The following is a 24,188-nucleotide window of genomic DNA, read 5'->3' on the forward strand; positions in this document are numbered from 1 at the left end:
TAGCAGAGGCCACTGATAGCAGTAAGAGGGGATTTAACAAAGAATAAACATTGATGAAGACCTTGTTTCATCTCATTAGCAACTTAACCTCAAGAACATAAGAACTCTGCTAGTTCAGACGGTTGTACAAAGCAAGAGATTTCATTGCCATTTCATGTATTGCTTATATCCTGATTTTTCTTCCAAAGGGAAGCTCAAAGTGGTGTAGTGCTTAGAGTGTTGGACTAAGACTGGAGAGACCAGGGTTCAAATCTTCACTCATATACGAAGCTCACTAGGTGACAATGCGCAAGTTACAGACTCTCAACCTAACCTTCCTCAGAGGGTCGTGGTAAGGATAAAGGGGGGGGCATGTACACTGCTTTGAGCTCCTTGGAGGAAAGGCAGGATATAAATGTAGTAATTAAATAAATATAAGAAAACATGACCTATAGCAAAATATTAAATAAGGCAAAGCCACATTTATGTTAAAACAGTATCAATAATAAATTAAAATCCATATGAATTGATTCAGTAGCAAGGGTCCTCCTGAATGTCTGGCCTTGCTGTCCCATCCCATGTCCCCATACTTGGCCTCATGTGTACAATGGCGGGAGATGCTTCCCTGTGGTGTGATTCCATGCAGCTGGGGAGGACACCAGAATTTCCCTCACCCATTCCACAGCAGAGTTCCCGCCCAATCCCCCCCACACCCTATATGTGATTTAGGGATAGATGAGAATTTTGATGCAATTTGCATTTCACAGTGAATCAGTCAATCAAATTTGCACTTTCTAAAACAATATGAGAACCGAAAGTTCAGAAATTTGCACTTATTTGAATAGAAATGCAGTTCACCCACCAAACAATGTTTACATAATGCATTTATTTGGGGAAAGTGTTCATAAAAATGAATATATGAGTGAAAATAACATGCAAAAATGCATTATAGGATGAGAAATGGATTGCAAAAATGTGTACATTGATCAAAGCTGCCCACAAAAATGTGTTTATTATAATAAATTCACACTAAAATGCTGGAGAATTTTGATGAGGATTTTTTTCAAAAATCACAGATTGCTGCAGAAATGTGCAGAACTGAATTTAAGAATGGAAAATTAGAAACCAAGAGAACCAAAATTGACCTTTCCCCCCATCCCAAATGTAATTACACCACAGCAGCACCCAGTACTATTTTATTTATTTATTTATTTATTTGATTTGATTTGATTTATATCCCGCCCTTCCTCCCAGCAGGAGCCCAGTACTATGAGAGCTACTGCATAGCATTGAATCCAGCTCCTGTAAATCCCTAGAAATCCCTACAGGCATGGGTTCAAATCCCTGTATACTCCTTATAACAGGGGTGGCTAACCAATGCCCCAAAGCCCCCTTCCCCCTAATTTATCATTTTAAAAAGAAATCTAGTTGTTTTTAAATTAACTGCTCCAGTAGGTCTCCTGATGTGATGCCCCCCCAAGGTGGCTCCCCCAGGTCCTCCCAATTTTTCCATGTTATTTTTTCCATTTTTTCATTTCCCGTCTCTCCCCCAAATGTATTTAAAAAATTAAAACTTGACTGCTTACACAGGTTCCCCACTGAGGTGTTGTGACCCTTTGGGAGGAAGGGTAGAAATAAATTGATAATGAATAAATAAATAAAATATTTCGTGGCCTCCAAGGCCCCCATTCTATTTAGTGGGTTTGTGATGCCCAAAGGTTTTTCTGAACCTTTCCTCAGGACCATCCCAAAATGTGTCCTTTTAAAAATATAACAAATACCGTATATTCCGGCGTATAAGACGATTTTTTAACCCAAAAAAATCCTCTCAAAAGTTGGGGGTCGTCTTATATGCCCAGTCGTCTTATACGCCGGAATATTTCTCCTGCTCGCACCCTGGCCCGGCGTCCCCTCCCCTGAGGGGAATCCCCATTGCTCCTCCGTCCCCGCCATCTCCGCCTCCTCCACCACGGCGAAGGCGGCGCCCTGCACGGCCTCCTCTGCCTCCTCCTCCGTTGCAAAATGGTGGCCGGGGTGGGGAGCAGCAGCAGCAGCAGCCTCCCTGCGTCCTTCTCCTCCGTGGCGGCCTTGCCTGCGCCGCCTCCCGCCGCTGCTGCTGCTCCTCCGCCCGCGGCTGCTCAGGCGAGCGACGGGGCCGCGGCGGCGGCGGCGGCTGCTCCTCCTCGGGCGGCCAACGGTGGGCCGCTTTTGGTGCTCTCGCTGCCGCAGGCCGCGCAGGCGCCTCCGCTGATGCACAACCACCGGGCGGCGGCAGCAGCAGCAGCAGCGGGAGGCGGCAGAGGTGGGAACCCGCTGCCGACAGCTGCCCCTGTGGCCTCCTCCTCAGCGCCCTCCGCCGCCGCCTCCGGCCCGCTGGCGCCGCGGGAGCCGGCCTACAACTGGCAGGCGATGAAGCCGACCGTGCAGGAGCGCTTCGCCTTCCTCTTCAACAACGAGGTGCTCAGCGACATCCACTTCTTGGTGGGCAAAGGCCGCGCCGTGGCGCAGCACATCCCTGCCCACAGGTCGGTGCGGGCTATGGGGCGAGGGGGCGCTGGCCACGCAGGGAAGAAAGGGGAGAGGGACGCTGGCTTTTTAAACAGGGATCAGGGTCAAAAGTTGGGGGTCGTCTTATACGCCCAGTCGTCTTATACGCCGGAATATACGGTATTTATTTACTGAATTTCATAATGAATGATAAAGATTATTTAACATTTGAAGGGGAAATCTCTGGAAGGCAGTCCTAAGAAATGCAGGTCCTACCATGACTACTCTGACACTTTGGCCACAGCCACTTGGACATGCAGCCTCCCCCAAGTGAGAGTTGAACATGGGTCATTGTGGCCCTCGGCAGCCATCTGTAGCCCAAGAACAATCCTCTGGAGCGCACAACGTAAAGAGAATTGTAGTATAAGTAAAAGAGAATGTAATAAAATAGATAAAATCAAGGCTGTATCCCAGGACAACAGGAGACTTGCAAGCTACATTCACATACGCAACTGTGTATGTCTTGTGTCTTGTTCTCTACATTCCTTCCTGCCTGGTTAGATAAGCCTTTGTGTGCGCCTCTCTGTGTAGGCCTTTGTGATCTGCAAAAACATATAAATAGGGGAAGCAGAAAAGTGGGGCGTGACTCATGCTTCACCCATTGTTGTGTAATGTATGTGTTTGCCCTACTGCAGTAGTTGTGAATAAAGCCTTGGACTCGCCACTACTTGTTTGGTCTTTTCTCTACCAGAGAGAACCCCTATAAGTTTTACAACAGTTCTTGGCATCCCTGGGTGGGCTCCTGCGTCATTCTGGGGGCTGACTTCCGTCTTTTGCCCTGTGATCACGAGCTCACCGCCTTGTTGTGTGGGATCCTGGACAGAGCGGTTGGTCCTGCCTCCAGGCGATAAAGGAGCCTACTGAAGATCAAGTAGCCGCGACTTCAATGCATGGTGAGTATGTCCCGGGACTGTAGTTAAGAAAGTACCTGGGAGGGTACTAGACAGGTTGGGCTGTGTCCAGGAACTGGAGCTTGTCATTGATTGTCAAAGCTCCACATAGTTGGAAAGTGCTCCCTGCATAAGTCCTTGTGAATCAAGGCAAAAAGGCTTGCACACCCACACACAACAGACGCCCGAACCATGGCTTGCCCAGGGGAGGCCGCTAAACCATCGCCCAGCTGGCATTAGGGATCCATTGAATTCCATAGATGATATTTTCTGTGGCCTCCCGGGGTGAGTAAAAGGCTATAAAGTGGTCTATGTTTTATTTCCACAGCAGTTTAGAAGTAGAATATTATATCCCCTGGTACAAAAATTGCTTTGGTGTGAATACATGGTGTGTTTTGAGTGCCTGGTATCTTTGTGTTTGTCAGCCTAGTGAGAAGTGCATAGTTGCAAGTGCCTGCGTTGTCCCAAGAAACAAGGAAGGGGTCTTGGATTGTCATAAGGACAACCCCCCCTCAAAAAGGCGGAAATTCCAAGAGGAGCCGGTGCCACACAAGGATAGGGAAGGAAATGGGTTCCCCGCACAGTAAGGTAACGGATGGAACACCATTAAAAAAAATGTTGCAGGCGTGGGACAAAACAGTAACCTCCTGGTTCTAAGGGGGATGAATAAAAAGGCTGTGTTTGTGTGTGTGTGACAAACTGGGAGTGTTTTCTGAATGATGCAGCACAACAGATTTGGCTAAAATGGGGGACGTTTGATTACTGTAAATTGAAAGCTCTTAAGCCGCGGCTACAAGACTGGGCGGCCTGTTGGATGCGCGTCCCCTGTCTCCTCGTTCCTGTCGCCGCGAGAAACGGACAGGGCAAAGACAGGAATTACGAAGGAGTCAGAGATTACGTTCAAAAACATTTCCTATATAAGTCTGCCGCTCCCAGTGGGGGGTCGTTGAGTCAACTTCCTTCACACGCTGCAGAGCATGTCTAGAGTATAGTTAGGGACTTTAGTGAGTTAGTGTAGGGTTTCCTATGAAGCGCAATGCCTTTGATGTAACCATTACTCTAATAAAACGAGATTTACTTGCACACACACTCCATCCTCATTCTTTTGGCTCTGAACGGGACAAAGACACTGTCAGACGATAACAGGTGTTTTACATCATGGAAGGCGTTATCATACCCTGCTGTCCACTGCCATGTAGCATGCTTGTCAAGAAGGCGATGCAATGGTTCTGCCACTGTAGCCTTATGTTTCAAGAAGGCATGATAGAAATTCAAGAGTCCCAAGAAGACTTGAAGTTCCTGTTTATTATGCGGCACTGGAGCTTCATGAATTGCTTAAAATTTTCTGGGGTAGGCTGAATGCCAGTGGCATCAATACTGTAGCCAAGGACTTCAATTTGGGAAACACCAAATACGCATTTCTCATGCTTGACACAGAGACCAGCAACAGCAAAACGGTGCAGTACATCCCTCACCCGTGAAGCAAGTTCAGCAATAGAGTTGCCGGCAACCAAGACATCATCAAAATACAGTACGGCACCTGGTACTCCTTTGAGAATGTCCTCCATTAAACTCTGAAAAATTCCAGGGGCCACTGAAACACCAAACTGGAGGCATTTTACTCTGAATCCACCACAATAAGAACATAAGAACATAAGAAGAGCCTGCTGGATGAGGCCAGTGGCCCATCTAGTCCAGCATCCTGTTCTCACAGTGGCCAACTAGGTGCCTGGGGGAAGCCCGCAAGCAGGACCCGAGTGCAAGAACACTCTCCCCTCCTGAGGCTTCCGGCAACTGGTTTTCAGAAGCATGCTGCCTCTGACTAGGGTGGCACAGCACAGCCATCACGGCTAGTAGCCATTGATAGCCCTGTCCTCCATGAATTTGTCTAATCTTCTTTTAAAGCCGTCCAAGCTGGTGGCCATTACTGCATCTTGTGGGAGCAAATTCCATAGTTTAACTATGTGCTGAGTAAAGAAGTACTTCCTTTTGTCTGTCCTGAATCTTCCAACATTCAGCTTCTCACAATGAGTGGTGATAGTCTGAGTATTGGCAGTAGCATCATCCACAGACAGTTGCTGATAGGCCTGGGCCAGGTCAAACTTCGCAAAAACTTTTCCTTGTGAAAGTGATGCCAAAAGATGATTCACCACTGAAATTGGATATGGATGCTGATGCAGGGCTTTATTGATAGTGCATTTGTAGTCACCACAAATGCTGATGTCGCAATTGGCCTTCAATAGAGTGACAATGGGTATCTCCCATGTAGGGTGTGTCACTGGCTCCAAGATGCCTTGCACTATGAGGCAATCAAGTTCAGCATCAATCTTTGCTCGCAGTGCAAACAGAACATGACAGGGTTTCATACGGATGGGGGCCACAGTAGGATCCAAGAACAACGAAATAGGAGGCCCCTTATATTTCCCAAGACCTTTATCAAAAACAGCTTTGAAATCATTTAGGATGCTATCCCATAATGCACTTCCCAGGAGGATCCCTCCGCCTGTGCTGCCTCTGAGATGGGCTCCCGTCTTGGATGAAACTTATCCAGTTTTAAATTCAGTCAGAAGGGTTTTTTTCTGACTGGGGATGATTTCTTCCGGATAAGGAAGAAGCGTGAGATCTGCCACATAGTTTTGTTTTGATTGTTGGAGCCTGGAATTCGTCAGAATTGTCTGTCTTCCAGCAGTTCAGACAGAGCGAGGATTTTATGCTAGCTCAGCTGGATAAGTGACCCGTTTTTTTTTAACGGACTAGCAGGCAAACCTCCTGTCTACATTTATCATTTTCTTATCTATATAGCTAAAGAGATTTGTCAAAGTAACAGCAATTAAGATAACCTAGATGAGGTAAGACTTTCCTTCTTTATTTACGGAACTAAGGGGGAAGAAAATATAAATAGCTTATTATTATTATTTTTTATTGCAAAAAGCTGACATGGAAAATTGCGTTTTAAAGATTACAACGGATGAGAGCTTTCTGGTTGGGAGAGATAAGAAATCTTTTTGATTTACAAGACTTTTGTGTAATATATATAAGGGACTATTTTTTCTGATCTACTTTTTTGTTGTTGTTGTTGACGAATCTGCTCATTCTCTCTGCTACTAGTTATTTGAACGCTGTGAACTAAAAGCTGTTTTTGCACTTCTGGACATTTAAGAGATAAGGACTGTCTAGCGTGTGACGTTAGTTGGTTGGAAAGATTAACTCCTTTGTAACTGGATAAAGAAATAAACTGCTCTTTGCTTGGGACATTGAAAATTGAAGGAGTTTTGTTCTTTTGGTTTTAAGAATGGCAATTAAGAAGATCATGGATGTACAAGAAGGGACTTTATTTCTAGACATGCTTCAGAAAATAATGGATGGGATTAACTCAATAAAACAAGAACTGAGAAATAATAGACAAGCGTGGAGAACTGAATTTCATGAAATGAGACAGGAGCTGAAAGAAACTCAGGATTCTATGAGAAAGGAGAATAAAGATAGATCTGGAAAACCAAAAAAGGATGAAAGAGAAATTAAAGGCAAAGTTCAATCTATGGAGATTGGATTAAATATGGACATGGAAAAAGATTTGGATTTCCTGGTTGTGACGGATCCTGGAGATAAATATTACAGTTTGGAATACAGCGCTGTCTCTGAAGGAATTGAAGAGATTGGAGATAAAGATATTATCGGTTCAAAAAAATTCCTGGACTGGAAGGATTTGATGGAACTTGAAATGGAGAAAGTTAATAGAATTAATCCCTGTTTTGTGTCAATGGAAAAACCTTCAAGAAATGTACTAGTGTATCATGTGGAAAAGAGGAGCAGAGATGCGGCTTTGAAACAATACTTCAGTGTTACGTTTGGATTTGATGGTAAGAAAATATCTGTGATGGAGGAAATTCCTATCAGACTTTTATTATATGACTATGACAGCAAGATTTTTGGGTGCGTAAAGATGGAAGATGGACCCAATATGGATAATGACAGAAGAGCGATTTGAAACTACTGGACTCAGTAGATTTGATGAGTTGGATTAATTGACATGTTTATTTAGAAAAAAAATTGATTGACATATATCTCAAGGATTGGAAACTTCTCTTTGACTTTTTGTGGAAGATTAAAATGATATGATGTTAATGAGATTTGAAACCAACTAAGATAACTGCTGGAGGAAGGTGATTTTATAATCTATTAAGAGATAGGTCTGTTATATATTATAGATTTATAGTTGAATTATAGTGTTTTGAAATTACTGGATTTAGTAGATTTGATGAGCTGGATTAATTGGCATGTTTATTTAGAAAAAAATTGATTGATATATATCTCAAGGATTGGAAACTTCTCTTTGACTTTTTGTGGAAGATTAAAATGATATGATGTTAATGAGATTTGAAACCAACTAAGATAACCGCTGGAGGAAGGTGATTTTATAATCTATTAAGAGATAGGTTTGTTATATATTATAGATTTATAGCTGAACTATGACAAATCGGAAGTCAATATTTTTATATATATGTATTTTTTTTGTATTGTATTAGTTATTGATTTGTGTTGTTTTCTTTTTGTATTATTTTGGTTTTGAAAATTTGAATAAAAATTAATTGAAAAAAAAAGGATGCTATCCCATAATGATTCACCAATCTGGTGGACCCCCGTGAGAGCAATGCCCAATGGCTCAAACCAGTCTAAAGAGAAATATTATCTCCCTTTCAGCCTCTAATGCATGAAGAAAACACTCTGTGTGCCCCAGTATCCCATCCTTGTTGCCAGTGAAAAGTATCATGAAGGAAGAGGCCATACAGAGGATCTAACAATAACAAGAACGTTACTATAACTAATTATATACAGAGAACAAAGCCCACAGCATGGTGCTGGTTGTAAGGCAGGCCTGGAACTGAAACTGCCACAGCCTGGGGCTGACTCAGCAGTTCCCGGTATGGCAAGCCTGGAGAGCCAATACACTACAGGCATGGAGCTAAATATTATAAACTAATCGCAGCAGAACAATCTACTATTAAAAGAACAGTTCCAAGGGCTGATTCAAAAGTCAGAGAGTCCAGTTACAGTGTTACAGAGAGTCCAGCAAGGAGAGGTTGCAGTGTGACCAAGAGATGGAAACTAGGAACTGTGTCAGAACACAGAATAATACTTCCACATCCAGAACACAGTAGCTGAATCAAGAGAACTCTGTTAGAATTGGCCATCAGAATAAATTGTATTGCAGTTGCATCTATGGCTCCATGTTGGATGAGCTATTGTACAAGACAGGAATGGGGGGGGGCTTGTGGCTCTCCAAATGTTGTTGGACTCCAGCTCCCCATAGCCCCAGCCGCTATACCTAAAGGTCAAGGCTGGTAGGAGGTGGAGTCCGGCTGCATCTAGGATCATAGGAAGCTGGGTTGTACAGAGTGAAACCATTGGTCCATCCAGATCAGTGTTGTCTATAGTGATTGGCAGCAGCTCTCCAGGGTTTCAAGCAGGATTCTCTCCCAGCACTACCTGGAGATGCCTACCTGGATTGAACCTGAGGCCTTCTGCATGCAAAGCAGTAGAACTGGGTTGTTAGACTGGTGTATTGAATGTGGCTGTTATTTGGTCCAATCAATAAATATGACTATCTGTTTTGTTAAACATAATTGGGTTCCTTCATATCCCATAGGCAATTGCTACAGCATCTCCAGCCAAACCTTAATTGAAGCTGTGGGAGTCAGGAAGGCTGAAATCCCAAAAGCCTGTTCTCCTAGGGAGGCTGGCCCACGCTGCAGGGATGATGCAAAATAAGAGCTCTAGTGTCAGAACAACCTCACCTTGTTCTTACTGATAAGGATTTCTTGGGCTATAAGAAGCGTTTTACTGCATGAATGCAGATATAAAGTCAAGCATCAGAGGAAAGAATAAAGATAGCTCATGGATATATAGATTAAAGGTAGTAATGTGATTGGGCCAGGACAGACTTCTCTCCCAGCTGTACCTGGAGATGCCGGGGATTGAAGCTGTTACCTTCTGCATGCAAAGCAAGTGCTCTACCAATGATCACCCAGAGAATGACTGGTGATGGGGGCAATGGCAAATAGGCTATAGGTCTGATGATGGTCAACACAGCATCCTTTCCATTTTATTGTTTTTAAAAACATTATATAGTCAAGGGGGCAGCTGGCCAGGTATGTACATAATTACAGATGATTATTTTCTCATCTTTATATTATTATTGTGGTGGTGGTGGTATTACCTGGCCTTCACCATCAGGTCCCAGGGTGGGTTACAACAATTTAAAATTCAGTATTAAAAACAGTTGAAACAAATTATAGTCACAGGAACAGAGTGGGTCCTGAAAACACACATCTCAGGTGTCATTTCCACAGGGAGAAGAGTGGGGGAGGGGACACTGCAGGCAGGGCCGGTTTTAAAGGGCGGCCAGGTGGGGCACTGGCCCAACGGCCCCTGGAGCTACAGAGAGCCCTTCAGCCGCCCCTCCACTCCCCTTCCGCTATCTGCGCACCCCCACCCCCACGCCCCCACCTACCTGTCTGCTGTCTTTTACCATTGCCCGTAACGAAGATGGCAGCCGCGGTTTCCCTAAGGTACTGAAGCCCCTCTCACCATCTTAGTTGATGGTAGAGATGAACGCACATAGCATGCACACATGCCATGAACAAAGATGGCGGTGGAGGCGTCATCCCCTTAGGGAAACCGCTGCCGCCATCTTCATTAAGGGCAATGGTAAAAGACAGCAGACAGGTAGGTGGGGCGCCGCATGTGTGTGTGCGTGAGTGCGTGCATGCACGCGCGCACACACACACACATGCTGGGGCCCAGGGCAAGCTGATGCCCAAGGGCCCCAGCATGCCTGGAGCCAGCCCTGCCTGCGGGCATCATTTTGAGCACATGTGCATCTGTAGGCACCACACTGGTGACCCCCTGCAGCTGTTTGACCATGCTTTTTGTTGTTGACATTTTGCTCTAGAATACCAGAACTGTGAAATGTTGCAGTTAAAGCAATGGAAGGGGTTGCCTTTGTGCATAGGGTTGCCGGGTTCATGGCCTGAGACTGATCCTGTATCTTTAGGAGAAGAGAAAGTCAGCCAAGTGCAGGTGTTCTTGTAACACTGTAATGAGAAAAACCACAAGGTGGAATTCTCCCTTTTAAAGATACAGAAGACCTCTTGGAGGCCGAGCCTGTATCTTTAAAAGTTGTGCAGGGGGAAGGGAGAATTCCACCTTGTGGTTTTTCCCATTACAGAGTTGCAAGAACACCTGCACTTGGCTGACTTTCTCTTCTCCTAAAGTTACAGGATCAGTCTCAGGCCATGAACCCGGCAACCCTATTTGTGCATGTTTTCCCCCTCCCGCCATGGTTTGTGAATGTGACATATTTGTACCTTGCTTCCAGTGTGGCATAGTGGTTAGAGTGTTGGACTATGACCTGGGAGACCAGGGTTCAAATCCCTACACAGCCATGAAGCTCACTGGGTGACCTTGGGCCAGTCACTGCCTCTCAGCCTCAGAGGAGGGCAATGGTAAACCCCCTCTGAATACCCCTTACCATGAAAACCCTATTCGTAGGGTCGCCATAGGTCAGGACCTACTGGAAGGCAGTCCATTACTTCCTGGTCCTCTCTCCTCTTTTATCTTTGCAACACCTCTGTGAGGTAGGCTAGGCTAAGAGTTGGTTCTGCACATACTTTTGAGTATTTTTGTCTGTTGTTACTATCAGGGATTTATAATAACTGTTCATATTGGTAATATATGTACCTAAGCAGCAGTTTTTGCCAATAGATTGCCGGGAGGTGGGGAGGGTGGGAGGATGGGAATGTAGGGGGCCAATCTACTTACAGCGTACCAGGCTCAGGATATGCTTTTGGCACCCCTAACATATGCATTTTTAATATGCTGTTTGGTTGGAGAATTGCATTGCAAAATTAGGATAAGAGCAAATTTCGAAGGATGGCTGTGCTTTGGTTCTCATATTGTTTTGGAAAGTGTGAATTTGATAGATTCAGCTTTAAATGTAAGCTGAATCAGATTTCTCTCCCATCCCTAGCTGCTTCCTTTATGCACCTGCTCTCCTCCAACGTTAATGTCTTCATGTTTTCAGGTGAACCTTTCATAGGAAGGATGAATGGAACTTCATGGACTGAGTTCATTTTTCTTGGGCTTCTAAACCATACAGTGACTCACACCATGTTCTTTTTCACCATTCAACTTGCTTTCCTTATTACCTTGTCCAGGAACTGTCTCTTCCTTTTTGCAATCCAAACCGGACCTGATTTTCAGACTCCCATGTACTTCTTCCTCAGCCAGTTGTCCTTCATGGACATCTGTCAAATCTCTGCCATTGTCCCCAAAATGTCAGTGGATTTCTTTAAAAAGAAGAGCATCATTTCATTGGTTGGATGTGGGTGTCAGATTTTTTTCACGCTGACAATGGGATGAGCAGAATGTCTCCTGCTGACTCTCATGTCATATGACAGGTATGTGGCAATATGCAAGCCTTTGCAATATCCAGTTCTGATGAGCAGGAGGACCTGCCTAGCCATGTCAGCCGGCATCTGGCTCGGTGCTTCTCTTCATGCTTTGATACACACGGTTTGTGTGCTCCAACTCCCTTTCTTGTGAGTCAAATAGGATTAATCAGTTCTTCTGCACAGTCCCAGCTCTGTTGAAGTTGTCCTGTTCTGAGACATCCACCTATGAAATTGGGATGTTCCTGGGTGGCATTGTAATGCTTCTCAGTCCCCTTTCCATCATTCTGGCTTCCTACATTTCCATCCTCTTGACCGTCCTCAAAATGCGATCTATTGAAGGAATGCACAAGGTGTTTGGCACCTGCCTGTCTCATCTCTGTGTGGTCGGGATCTTCTTTGGAGCAGCCAGCTTTAAGTATATGAGATCCAGATCCTACAGAACACCCCAGCAGGATAATGTTGTCTCTGTGTTTTGTGACATTGTGACCCCTATGCTGAATCCCCTGATATACAGCCTGAGGAACAGAGATGTGATGGCTGCACTGAGGAAAAAGATTGAAAAATGTACACTGAATATATTGTGAATAAATATCTCAGCCTAGCCAGGGCCACACCTGAGCCAATCTGTGGGGGTAATATGTATGGGAAAGGAGAAGCCAGATCCTCAGTACTGAATGCCCTTAAAGGTTTTATGAGGTACATGTGGAAAAAGGCTCCCATATTTTAATGCAACCTTCCCCAGAATACACCCATAAATCCTTTCTTCTCCATTCTTGGGGTTGTATCCAATGTAGCGCTAAGTGAATGTTCCATCAGCAAAATAATTTCTCCTTGTGCGACAGAACATTCTCCTCCTCCCCTCCCCTCCCCATGCACCCCATAAAACTGTTCTAGGGATTCCCCCAATGCTCTGGAGCAGATTTGGTGAAGGTGCAGGGCACACTTGGGGGTAAGGGGGGAAAGACCCATTGCGCAAGCAGAAATCATTGCACCACTAGGACACAGTAGTTGAATACCACCCATGGTCACTGACAGACCCATGTTTTGGAAACACTTGGTCCTCTACCCTCAAGGCCAAATGAGACATTCACTTAGGGATGAGGAGAAATTTGATTTAGCTTATATGTTTATGCAAGCCCATCCAATTCACACTTCCCACAACAATACAGAAACCAAAACTCAACTATCCTTCAAAATTTGCACTTTTTTATTTTTATGATGCAGGATTCCAACCAAAATGTGTACAAAAATGTGCATTTTAGAGGAAAGTGTGCACAAAAATGCATATTTAGTGAAAATAACCTGCATTATATTAGGAGGAATTGCTTGCAAAAATGTGCATAGTTTGCAAAATTGTATATGGTATATTAGGAGAAATGTATACTAAAATGCTGACAAATTTTCATGAGGATTTCCCCCAAAAAATAATAATCACAAACTGACAAAGATCCAGTAGGCTCTTCTTATGTTCTTTACTATATGATGTTTAGTAATAATTTCAATGTCCTTGCAATTTTAACAAGTAGGGATAGGGGAGAAATTTGATTCAGTTCACATTTAAAGGTGGATTTATCAAATTTGCTGTTTCTGAAACAATATGAGAAGCAAAACACAGCCATCCTTCAAAAGTTGCGCATATCTGAATTTTGCGATGTAGTTCTCCAACCAACCAGTCTTTGCAAAAATGCATATATTAGGAGAAAGTGTACACAAAATTAATACAGTAGGGCCCTGCTTATACGGCAGGTTAGGGACCAGGCCCCCGCCGTAAAGCGGAAATCGCCGTAAAGCAGAACCCATTGACTTTAATGGGTCGGGTTGCACCAAAATGCCGCAAAATGCTGCAAAACAGCAAAATCGGCTTTAAAATGGGGATCAGCAGAACACCAAAAAGCGGAACGCCAGGAAGTGGGGCCCTACTGTATATTGGTGAAAATAAGCTACAAAAATGCATTATGTTAGGATAAACTGCTTGCAAAAATGTGTACTTTGCTCAAAATGTATTAGGAGAAATTGCACTAAAACACTGAAGAATTTTCATGAGTTAATTTTTTTAAAAAATCACAAGTTGCTGCAGAAATGTGGAGAACCGAATTTAAGACTAGAAAAATGAGAAACAGAGAACTGAAATGGACAGATCCTTCCATCCCTAATAACAAAGTAATGAAGTCATAGGTACTAGATAGCTCATTCAAACAAATTATACTTTGAAGAACTGAACAGGGACATTTCTGAGAAATGGTTATGTCTTCCTCCTACTGTAATGGTAGACGCATGGGAGAGCGAGGGAGGTTTCGACCCTGTGGGTCTTTCAGGTAAACTTTCAGTTGCCATGTCTCCAAGTAATGCCTCTTCTCCATCTCCTCCTCCATCTCTAAAGCTGCTGACCACAACAAGCTTCTACCTAGTACATTTCAGAAAGGTTGTGAAGGTTTCACTAGTAGATCCAGTTCTTTTAAACATATACAGTAACCAGAAGCCTATACTGTATTAGCATTTAAGCAGCATATAAATTAATTAATAATAGTAATGTACTATATATTTTGGGAAGTTGTTTGTCTGTTCACTATGCATTTGGACACAACTTAAGATATTGTAGCCAAATTTTGCACAAAGTTTCTGAGATCAAAGACCAGGTTTTCATCTATGTTTTGATACAATTAGGAACTATTGTGAATCAGCATGGAGGACTGGACCTTTGAAAACAGCACTTTTAACCAATTTTTCATGATGATTCCTGAGAAGGAACAGATTTTCATTGTTGGAAGTGGGGCAAGAGCAACTCCTGTTTGGGTTCTTCTGTTTATATTCTAGAAGGAAGATAGAGTTAGGGCCCTCCAGCTGGCTACTTGCCTACCTTTACCTGTGCTGTTCTCTACCTAACTTCCTTCTGCTGTAAACTGATATGCTCAGGGAAGCTTATCTGCCCCTCTTTCCTTTGTCTTCTTTTCTTCGACTATCCAAGGATAGAGGAGACATCTTTGTCTTTGCTCTCTCTCCTGAGCCATGAGGGCAATACCCAAGTCTGGGCATTGCATCTCCAAGTTAGTTAGCTAGAACTAGGTATGCCTTTCCTATCTACTATGTATTTCTATAAATAAATGTATAAATCTATAAATCTAGTTTTTCTTATTTTACTAAGTCTTAAGTCTCAGTGATCTAAATACAGGGTAAAACCTGACGATCTCTGCATATACAAATTTCCATAACATTAATCTATACACATGGCCACTATCTTAAATCAAGATGGCAGACTGAACTATTCAAAACTATACAGATTTTAAACATTAATTTCAAATCTGCATCGATTTCATAGAATTTCCAAGCAATGCCAGGAACAAGACTGCTAGTAAATTATAATTATATATATTTGTTCACATGCAGGCTACAGTGACTTCTCATCCAGGTGACTGACCAGATCAACACCTGGTTAGCTTCACAAATGCTGCAGCATCAGATGCTCCCAAATCATTCGCCAAAGTCCTTTTAGAGCCAAACAGGGCATCCCATTATTTTTGTCTCTGCTCCAAAGCACAGCTTTTCCCACTGTGTATATTACTTGCTGCCCTTATAGCAGATTTCATTGCACTGTCAATCCAAGCATGAGGATGAACTGTATGTTCTCCTGCAAAGTAGATCCTGCCTTCGTTCTGGGACAACGCATTAGAAAAGTGGGTGAATTGGTATGGAGTGAAGATGCTGAATGCTCCCATTGCATATTGGTCCAGGGCCCATCTCTGTATCACATGCTTATGGCAAACAGATTGGAGATATTTTTTAGATATTTGGTGGATTTCTGCAAGGTCATCCATCACCACATCAATACACTTTTCCTCACTGAGTGGAACATAGAAGTCAGCTTCACCAAACCAAGTGTAGGAAGCGAGGAGGACTCCAACACCATTGTGAAAGTCATGGTTTGGGTAGTAAATAGTCCGAGATGGGTGATCTGTGATTGATTTTCCACCTCGAATCCCATCCTTCTCCCAAAATTTCTTAGTGCAAACCAATGCAATTTTAGTAGCACTTGCATAATTCAAGGACCGCAGAGCATGAGCCTTGGCAGCAGAAAGAGGAGGCAGGAATTTGATGAGTCGTGTGGCTTTTGCTGTGGCTGTAATGAGCACATTGTCAGCAACAAGGAATGATGATGGAGATGTGGCTGTCCTACTGTAAAACACTACCACTTTTTTGTCTGTGTGAACTATCTTTTCCACTGTACAATTAAAACGGACGATCCCAGGCATTTGACGGAAGAAACCTTGGGGAAGCTGATCGAATCCACCTGTAATTTCTTCAAAACTGAACATGGAAACAAATGTGTCATTTAACACCATTATTTTACTGAGAAAAATCTTAAGTGGTGGTGCCCAATATTTTGGAGGCAATGACTCTAAGAGCATGTTACTAGTTAGCCAATCTGCTTGAAATCAAGACCATAGCAATGTCTGTTTTCAAGAAAACAGCATGGTCATACCTTTCATGGGTGCTGAAAAAGGTTTGATCAAACAGGAGGCAAGTTCTGCGAAAGATTAGGAAGAAAACATGCATGGAGAGGATCTTCCAGTGATTGAAACTTAATGGCTGGAAGATGTTTCTTTAGTAAGCATGAGATACTGGTGACTACTATCTATGGCACACCTGACATTATCTGATGGTGGCTAAACAGAACACAGTTTGGAGAGCTGGAATGTAGTCAGCAATGGAGAAAGCAATTCTTTGAGGTTTTGCACCTGACTTGCAGGTAGAAACCAGTACCTAACGGAACACTCTTTTCCTGTACGTAACTACCCATGCCCTAAGATAATCTATGGAGGCCTCTTCTGAGTGCCCCCTTTTCTGAAGTACAGAGAGTGGCAACAAGAGGGAGGGCCTTTACAGTGTTGCCCCCCCACCTGTGGAATGCTCTCCCTAAAGAGGCTCAACCTGCCACCTACTTCAATGTCTTTATGGTGCACGGTGAAGCCATTTTGGCATCTTTTAATTCTTTTAATATTTTAATATAGTCTCTAATCTTACAGTGATTAGTTTCTGCTGGCATAGGTGGAGGCTTCCCTTCAGCTTGCTTTTTATGAATTCTTTGCATTTTGTGGTATTTAGATGTTTAAGGCTGCAATCCAATGTATGTCTACTCAGAAGTCAGCTCCACTGTATTCAATGGGATTTACTCCCAGGCAAGTGTGTATTGGATTGCAGCCTTAGTTTATTTAACAAAATTTACACACTGCTTGCTCAAAAGAAAACCTCTTAACCAGTTCACAGAGAACACACTAAAATGTTCATTAAAAATACAGATAAAAGCAAACATGAAAAACAAGTTGATGTAAAATTTTATCAAAATATAAATAAAACCAACAATTTTATAACAATTGTACATGTTAAATTTACATACCTGGGTAGGTGTAGTGAAGGTTTTAGCAGGCACGAAGAAAAAGATGCAGTGAAGGCACTTGCCTAAAATTTATTTTATTTTATTGCATATTGCCTAGAGACATATCACAGGAGGTAACTAATAATATAATTTAATATGTATATATTAAAAAACTCACACTTTACCTGTCTTCAGAGTATATGAGATAGTCCATGAGAGAGTTAAGAAAGGACATATGGAACCCTGCCTCTTCATTCAGAAGGTCCCCAATCATATCAACTGCTCCCTTGCTCAGATTTCCTTCCTTAATTAAGTATTCCTGATGTGTGGAAAAAGGAAGAAGGAAAGGGAGTGGCAAGAATATTTTAAGTGTTTATTTTAATTCAACTCATAAACTTACAATAAAGAGAACTTTATTACATTTTACTTGCTCTTAAAAGAAACATATACACACACGACTCACGTAACTTTTCTCCTTTGCAACAAAACCTTAGGATGAACCTACAGTAGGTTATTCATGTTTTCCACTCACAAATTTATGACTGAAAAAACCTTCTTAGATTTTGTTTGATCTTAGTGGACAACACACATACAGGACTCACATAGGTTTTCCCCTTTGTCAGAAGACCTTAGGGCCAAACAACCATTTATGTAATATATGTTTTCAAAAAGCATACTTAAATTCACTGCCTTATTTTGAAAGATAATTTTTCTGCCAAAGCTGATATTTACTTTACAGGGAAATCCCCCAAAGATGCCAGGCAGGGATATTTTCCCCTTGTGATTGCAGCAAGGGAAATGCGTTAAATTCCCTGTTCATGCCTGCTCTGATCCAGTTAATTACCATTACCTCCCTCCCCAGCTGATGCAATTTGCATTTTAATTCCACCACTACTGCATGTTAGAGGCAAAGACACATTTAAGATCATGGCCCAGTTCACACATAAAACTAAACCTTGGAAAAAATTGTGTAGCAGGCTACTGCACGCTACTCAAAAGTGCACAAGCCACACCTCCCCCACTCTTTCCTTTATCATGCTGAGGAGTTGGTTTACACTGCTGATGAGGTGTTTTTTTTAAAAAAAGAAATAACTGTTTGTAATTTTTGATGTGATTGCATTGCTTGTTTTAATTTTTTTATTTATCTTTGTTGGTTTAGCGGTTAAGAAATGTTTGGAGAATTAGAAGGCAGGATATTGAATTTTTAAAATAATGTCTCTGAAGAAGGTTGTGAAATTTTTGGGAAGTTATGACAGAGATGAGTGAGTGAAAGCACTTACCTTTGTGGAAAATGAGTCATATTTCTCTTTCAAGAGTGTACAGTTTCTGGTGGCCTGTGCAGAAGAAACAAGATAGACAGATAAGGAGTAAGGACAGAAAAAATTGATATAGGATGAAAGAAAGCTCAAAATCCCATGCAATGATACTAAACAGCACATTTGCCATGGATATTGCTTGTCCTAGAGTTGATGGTTGATTAGGAGGAATGAAATGGGAATCTAGGAGGCAAGAAAGAGAGGGGATGAAATGATAGAATAAGGAAGATTTCTAAAGATTCTCTCTCATGCTCATTCAGGTGAGTGTAAGAGCACAAGAAGTATAAGTAGAACCCTGCTGGATCAGAGCAGAAAGCTATCTAGTCCATCATCCTCTCCTCACATTGGCCAGCCAGATGTCTGCAAGAAACCCACACAGCACTCTCCCCGCTTGTGCTGCTCACCAATTAGTGCTCAGAGGCATAGTGCCGCTGATCCTGGAGGTAATATATAGAGCTGTCCCTCATGACAAGTATGATCCTCAGGGGAAAACAGAAATGTGAAAGCAGATATGTCATTTATTCTACTGTCATTGCTATGGCTCATGGCATTGCCACTTTTTTGTGTGTGGACAGCTGCTCATGTTAAAGTCAGCGTCAGGCAGGCCTCATTGGGGAGAATATTCCATAGTCAGGGGGCCACAACTGAAAAGGCCCTCCCATGTGTCGCTACCCTCCAGACATCTCTCAGAGCAGGCACACTGAGAAAGGCTTCAGGTAATGAATGTAAAGTTTAGTTATGTTATGAGGGAGAGAAGGGGAAGCACAGCACAGGGATGCAGTTTTCAGCAGCTCTGTGTTTGCGTTGCTAATTATATCACAGAGCATGTACACAGCTTTTTTTTCTAACTGTTCACTTCAAGGTGCTTCATGCACATCATCTCAGTAATCCTTACAGGATTACTTATAGTAATATTATAGCAATGCTGTGAGGTAAACCAGCATCACTATCCCCATGTTACAGATTACAACACTGAGGCTGATGGTGGCTTTCTTTTAAGACACCTGTAGTGAAATGTCGTGTCTTTAAGTTAGATGCACAGGAAAGAAAGAGTTAACTTTCTCTAGAGGGTATTACACACCCTAGGGCAGTGGTTCTCAATCTTTTTTGGTTCGCGGCGCACTGTAAAACATATAAAAATTTTCTGGTGCACTTCGTGTACAAAATTAAAAATATATTAATATATTTTAAACTATGAATAAAAATAACTTAATAATAATATACTTTCATAATATTCGTGGCACACCTAGCCACCTCTTGTGGCGCACCAGTGTGCTGCGGCGCACCGTTTGAGAATCACTGCCCTAAGGGGAGCTATACTGATTTAGTTACTGGAGTTAGTCAGTGTTTGGTGTGCTGGGTGAGGCCTAGCACAGAACAAGCTCAGGTGTTTCACTGTTTAAGAATTATTAAATAAAGAAGCTCTTATTTTACCCTCGGTCTCATCCTCATCACTATCCCCATGTTACAGATTATAACACTGAAGCTGATGGTGACTTTCCTTTAAGACACCCAATGACTTTGCATTTCAGATGCTTACACTGCAGTCCTATACATGTGGACTCAGTAAGCTCTACTGAGTTTAATGAGACAATCCTAGATAAGTGGGAATAGGACTGCAAACACAGGAAGCTGTCTTGTACAGAGTCATACCATTGGTCCATCTAGCTTAGTATTGTCCACAGTGACTGGGAGGAGCTCTTCAGGGTTTCAGGCAGAGTTCTCTCCCAGCCTACCTGGATATGTCAGGGATTGAACCTGGGATCTTCTGCATGCAAAACAGGTGCTCTATCACTGAGCTCCAGCCATTCCCTAAATTAGACACTATAATATGTTAGACCTATATGTCAATTCCCCTCCGTTTCACATCATATATACCTTGTCCAGCGTATCCTGAAAAAGCTTGTCAGCAGACTTCCCCTGCTCACTGGGTTTAACTTGGTATCCAAAGACTCCAGAGTTTTCACTGACATGTGCCACTCTTTGTCTGACATTTTTAAATAAATACCAGGCATTCTCATCAATCTGAGAGAATCGGTTTAGACTGAGATTGAATTTGCCAAGGTATTCACGGACAATTCTGTGGAGAGGGAAATTAACAACAGTTTATTTATATTAAAATATTTGTATTCTACCTTTCAATCCCAGAAAAATGGGGCCCTTAGGGTAATTGACTACCGTAATAAAGTATGTAACACATAAAAAATACATCTGGGACTCTACAACAAAATGTTGGGCTGCATCTCTGGTTACCTGAGCCTGTGACTGAGGGGGCTGAAAAATAAAAGTTAGCATCAAATACAGGTGTTACTAATTTGGATTTTACTTCATGAGCAGTTTTGTGTGTGTATTTTTTTTTTAATAAATATTAAGAAATCAGAAAACTCTTCTGGATCAGGCCAGTTGCCCATCTACTCCAGCATCCTGTTTTCACAGTGCCCAGCCAGATGCCCCTGGGAAATTGGCAAGCAGGACCTGAGGGCAACAGCATTTGCCCTACTTATGATTCACAGAAGCTGGCATTCAGAGGCATATTGCCTCCGAAGCTGTCCAAGTTGGTGGCTATCACTGCATCTTGTGAGAATGAATTCCACGGTTTAACTATGCACCACTGTGTGAAGAAGAATTTCTCTTTTGTCTGTCCTGAGTCTTCCAGCATTCAGCTTCATTGGATGTCCCCAAGTTCTAGTGTTATGAGTGAGAGGAAAAAAACTTCTCTGTCCACTTAATACAATTTATACATTTAAAAGTACAAGCAAGTCTACAGGTGAAACAATGAAGCGCGAGGCTGCTGCATGTAACTGAATGGTTGGTTTGGCCTTGAAGAAAGTCTGGGGTGGGCATGTAAGTAACCACACCTCTGGCCTGAAAGACAAGGATGTCCTACTTGATTTATACTTGTCGTTTTACTGACTTTGTAACTATAAAATCCCATGGAGCATTTAACAGGCAGCAATGGTTAAAACTTGAAAGGTTTTGCACACTGCAATTTATACATGGATTTTGTGAGGGATACAAGGTTGAGGATATCAGAGGACAGGATGTGGAAATTGTTTTATGCCAATTTTACCTGTGGGCTTTGGGCAAACGCATAGGCCCCAAATCCACGTACCAATCTTTCTCTCGGTGCGTTTTTATCCGCCCTCCCACACGATTACTAGCTTCTAGAATCATAACCTAGAAAGAAAAACAGAAAAAAAGAACAAAAGATTGGTTACTCCAGAATTCTCCCTCATTTCCCTCAATGGCCCACAGACTGGAAGTGTTCAATATATATCCCAATTCCAAAGAAAGGGGATCCCAGGGAATGCAGTAATTATCGAACTATTGCCTTAATATCCCATGCAAGTAAAGTAATGCTCAAGACTCTACAACAAAGGCTCTTGCCAAATATGGAGCGAGAAATGCCAGACGTCCAAGTTGGATTTAGAAAGGGAAGAGGCACCAGAGATCATATCGCAAACATAGGTTGGATAATGGAACGGACCAAGGAATTTCAGAAGAAAATCACCCTGTGCTTTATAGATTACAGCAAAGCCTTTGACTGTGTAGATCATGAAAAACTATGGAATGCTTTAAAAGAAATGGGGGTGCCACAGCATCTGATTGTCCTGATGCGCAACCTATACTCTGCACAAGAGGCTACTGTAAGGACAGAATATGGAGAAACTGACTGGTTCCCCATCAGAAAGGGTGTGAGACAGGGGTGTATTTTATCACCCTATTTATTTAATTTGTACGCAGAACATATCATACGGAAAGCAGGATTGGACCAAGATGAAGGAGGTGTGAAAATTGGAGGGAGAAATATAAATAATTTAAGGTATGCAGACGATACCATACTACTAGCAGAAACCAGTAATGATTTGAAACGACTGCTGATGAAAGTTAAAGAGGAAAGCACAAAAGCATGACTACAGCTGAACGTCAAAAAGACTAAAGTAATGACAACAGAAGATTTATGTAACTTTACAGTTGACAATGAGGACATTGAACTTGTCGAGGATTATTAATACCTCAGCACAGTCATTAACCAAAATGGAGACCATAGTCAAGAAATCAGAAGGCGGCTAAGACTGGGGAGGGCAGCTGTGAGAGAACTAGAAAAGGTCCTCAAATGCAAAGATGTATTACTGAACACCAAAGTCAGGATCATTCAGACTATGGTATTCCCAATCTCTATGTATGGATGTGAAAGTTGGACAGTGAAAAAAGTGGATAAGAGAAAAATCAACTTATTTGAAATGTGTTGGAGGAGAGCTTTGCGCATACCATGGACTGTGAAAAAGACCAATACTTGGGTGTTAGAACAAATTAAACCAGAACAGTCACTAGAAGCTAAAATGATGAAACTGAGGTTATCATACATAATGAGAAGACCTGATTCACTAGAAAAGACAATAATCCTGGGAAAAACAGAAGGGAATAGAAAAAGAGGAAGGCCAAAGAAGAGATGGATTGATTCCATAAAGGAAGCCACAGATCTGAACTTACAAGATCTGAACAGGGTGGTTCATGACAGATGTTCTTGGAGGTCACTGATTCATAGGGTCCCCATAAGTCGTAATCGACTTGAAGGCACATAACAACAACATTCTATGATTTATACAGAACATAAGAACATTTAGCCTGGCATCCTGCACTCTGTGGGAAGCACACAAGCAGGAAGTAAATTCAACAGCATCTCCCCACTTATGGTTCTGGTTCCCAGCAACTGGTACTCAGGGGTATACTGAATTTGAATCTGAATCTGCTGGATCAGGCCAATATTTCTATGTAAATTATAGTAATTGGGCTGAATCCAATATTAGTGCTGCTCAGAGCAGATATACTGAAATATTTCAACATGACTAACTTAGATCCATTAATTTCAATGGGTCAACTCTAAGTAGAACCTAGTTGGATACCACCCATTAATACTAAATTTGCATCTATACATAGAAAATGCAAATTTTATGCAAAATAGTATCCTCTTCTGTAGATGCATTCCCCCCGCCCTCTTTTGGCAATGCCAGAGTGGTCCACCCTATACAAAAAAGAAATCAAAGAGGATGCCAGGTGAGCCCCTTCAAAAAGGGAAGTTTCATAGGGGTGTATCCAAAGCTGCATGAGTGGCATTCTGCTTGCACAACGAAACATTCCCTTCCTCTTCTCCCCCCACCACCATGCACCCACAAAATCTGCTCTGGATAGCCTCCCCAACCTACTGGAGCAGAGTTTGAGGGTGCACAGGGGGCTGCAGGGGAGAGGAGAGGAGGGGAAGTTCCATTGTGCAAGCAGAAGTCTCCTGCGTGAGAGGAACAGCAGCACTGGATTCTACCCACCAACTTTTTACCTTGTGTCCAGCATCTTTCAGTAATTTAGCAGCTGTGAGTCCACTTATTCCTGCTCCAACCACAACAACAATCTTTGGCTTCAAGGTCTTTCCTAGTCCATGTCTAGCAACACCCAGCCATTTTTCATATTCTGGATCTTGGAAACATTCTTTCTGCTTGTCAAGGCCATTTTCAAAGCTCAGCCCAGCCATGACCAGTAACAACTGAAGTGGTACTAGAAACAGAGGGAGTAACAGAGATGAATGGATTTCCCTAGCCTTGTTATTCTTTGGCCATTCCATCATCATCATCATCAT

At 42.5% G+C, this 24,188-nt stretch overlaps 2 protein-coding genes across 2 annotated transcripts; one reads left to right on the top strand and one right to left on the bottom strand.

Moving 5' to 3' along the window:
- The first annotated feature begins 11,585 nt into the window (after positions 1-11,585).
- LOC133378826 (olfactory receptor 2T27-like) lies at positions 11,586-12,453 on the top strand. The gene is given in 2 exon segments (XM_061613442.1): positions 11,586-12,017; positions 12,019-12,453. Coding segments are annotated over 2 exon segments (867 nt in total).
- A 2,760-nt stretch (positions 12,454-15,213) lies between these two features.
- LOC133378827 (L-amino-acid oxidase-like) lies at positions 15,214-24,188 on the bottom strand. The gene is made up of 6 exons (XM_061613443.1): positions 23,892-24,188; positions 21,627-21,733; positions 20,435-20,636; positions 18,521-18,574; positions 17,426-17,559; positions 15,214-16,171 (listed from the first exon to the last, which is right to left on the bottom strand). The coding sequence occupies exons 1-6, from the start codon at positions 24,186-24,188 to the stop codon at positions 15,379-15,381; spliced, it is 1,587 nt and encodes a 528-aa protein (XP_061469427.1). The 3' UTR covers positions 15,214-15,378.

The sequence above is a fragment of the Rhineura floridana genome, chromosome 3, assembly GCF_030035675.1.
Source record: "Rhineura floridana isolate rRhiFlo1 chromosome 3, rRhiFlo1.hap2, whole genome shotgun sequence".
Taxonomy (NCBI): Eukaryota; Metazoa; Chordata; class Lepidosauria; order Squamata; family Rhineuridae; genus Rhineura; species Rhineura floridana.

Excerpts from the sequence above, each read along its gene's own strand:
- LOC133378827 (XM_061613443.1), bottom strand. The coding sequence starts at position 24,188 with ATGATGATGATGATGATGGAATGGCCAAAGAATAACAAGGCTAGGGAA. Across the intron at positions 20,637-21,626 it reads CGTTTGCCCAAAGCCCACAG|AATTGTCCGTGAATACCTTG; the intron begins GTAAAATTGGCA and ends CCCTCTCCACAG. Across the intron at positions 18,575-20,434 it reads TTCAGGATACGCTGGACAAG|GCCACCAGAAACTGTACACT; the intron begins GTATATATGATG and ends TCTTCTGCACAG.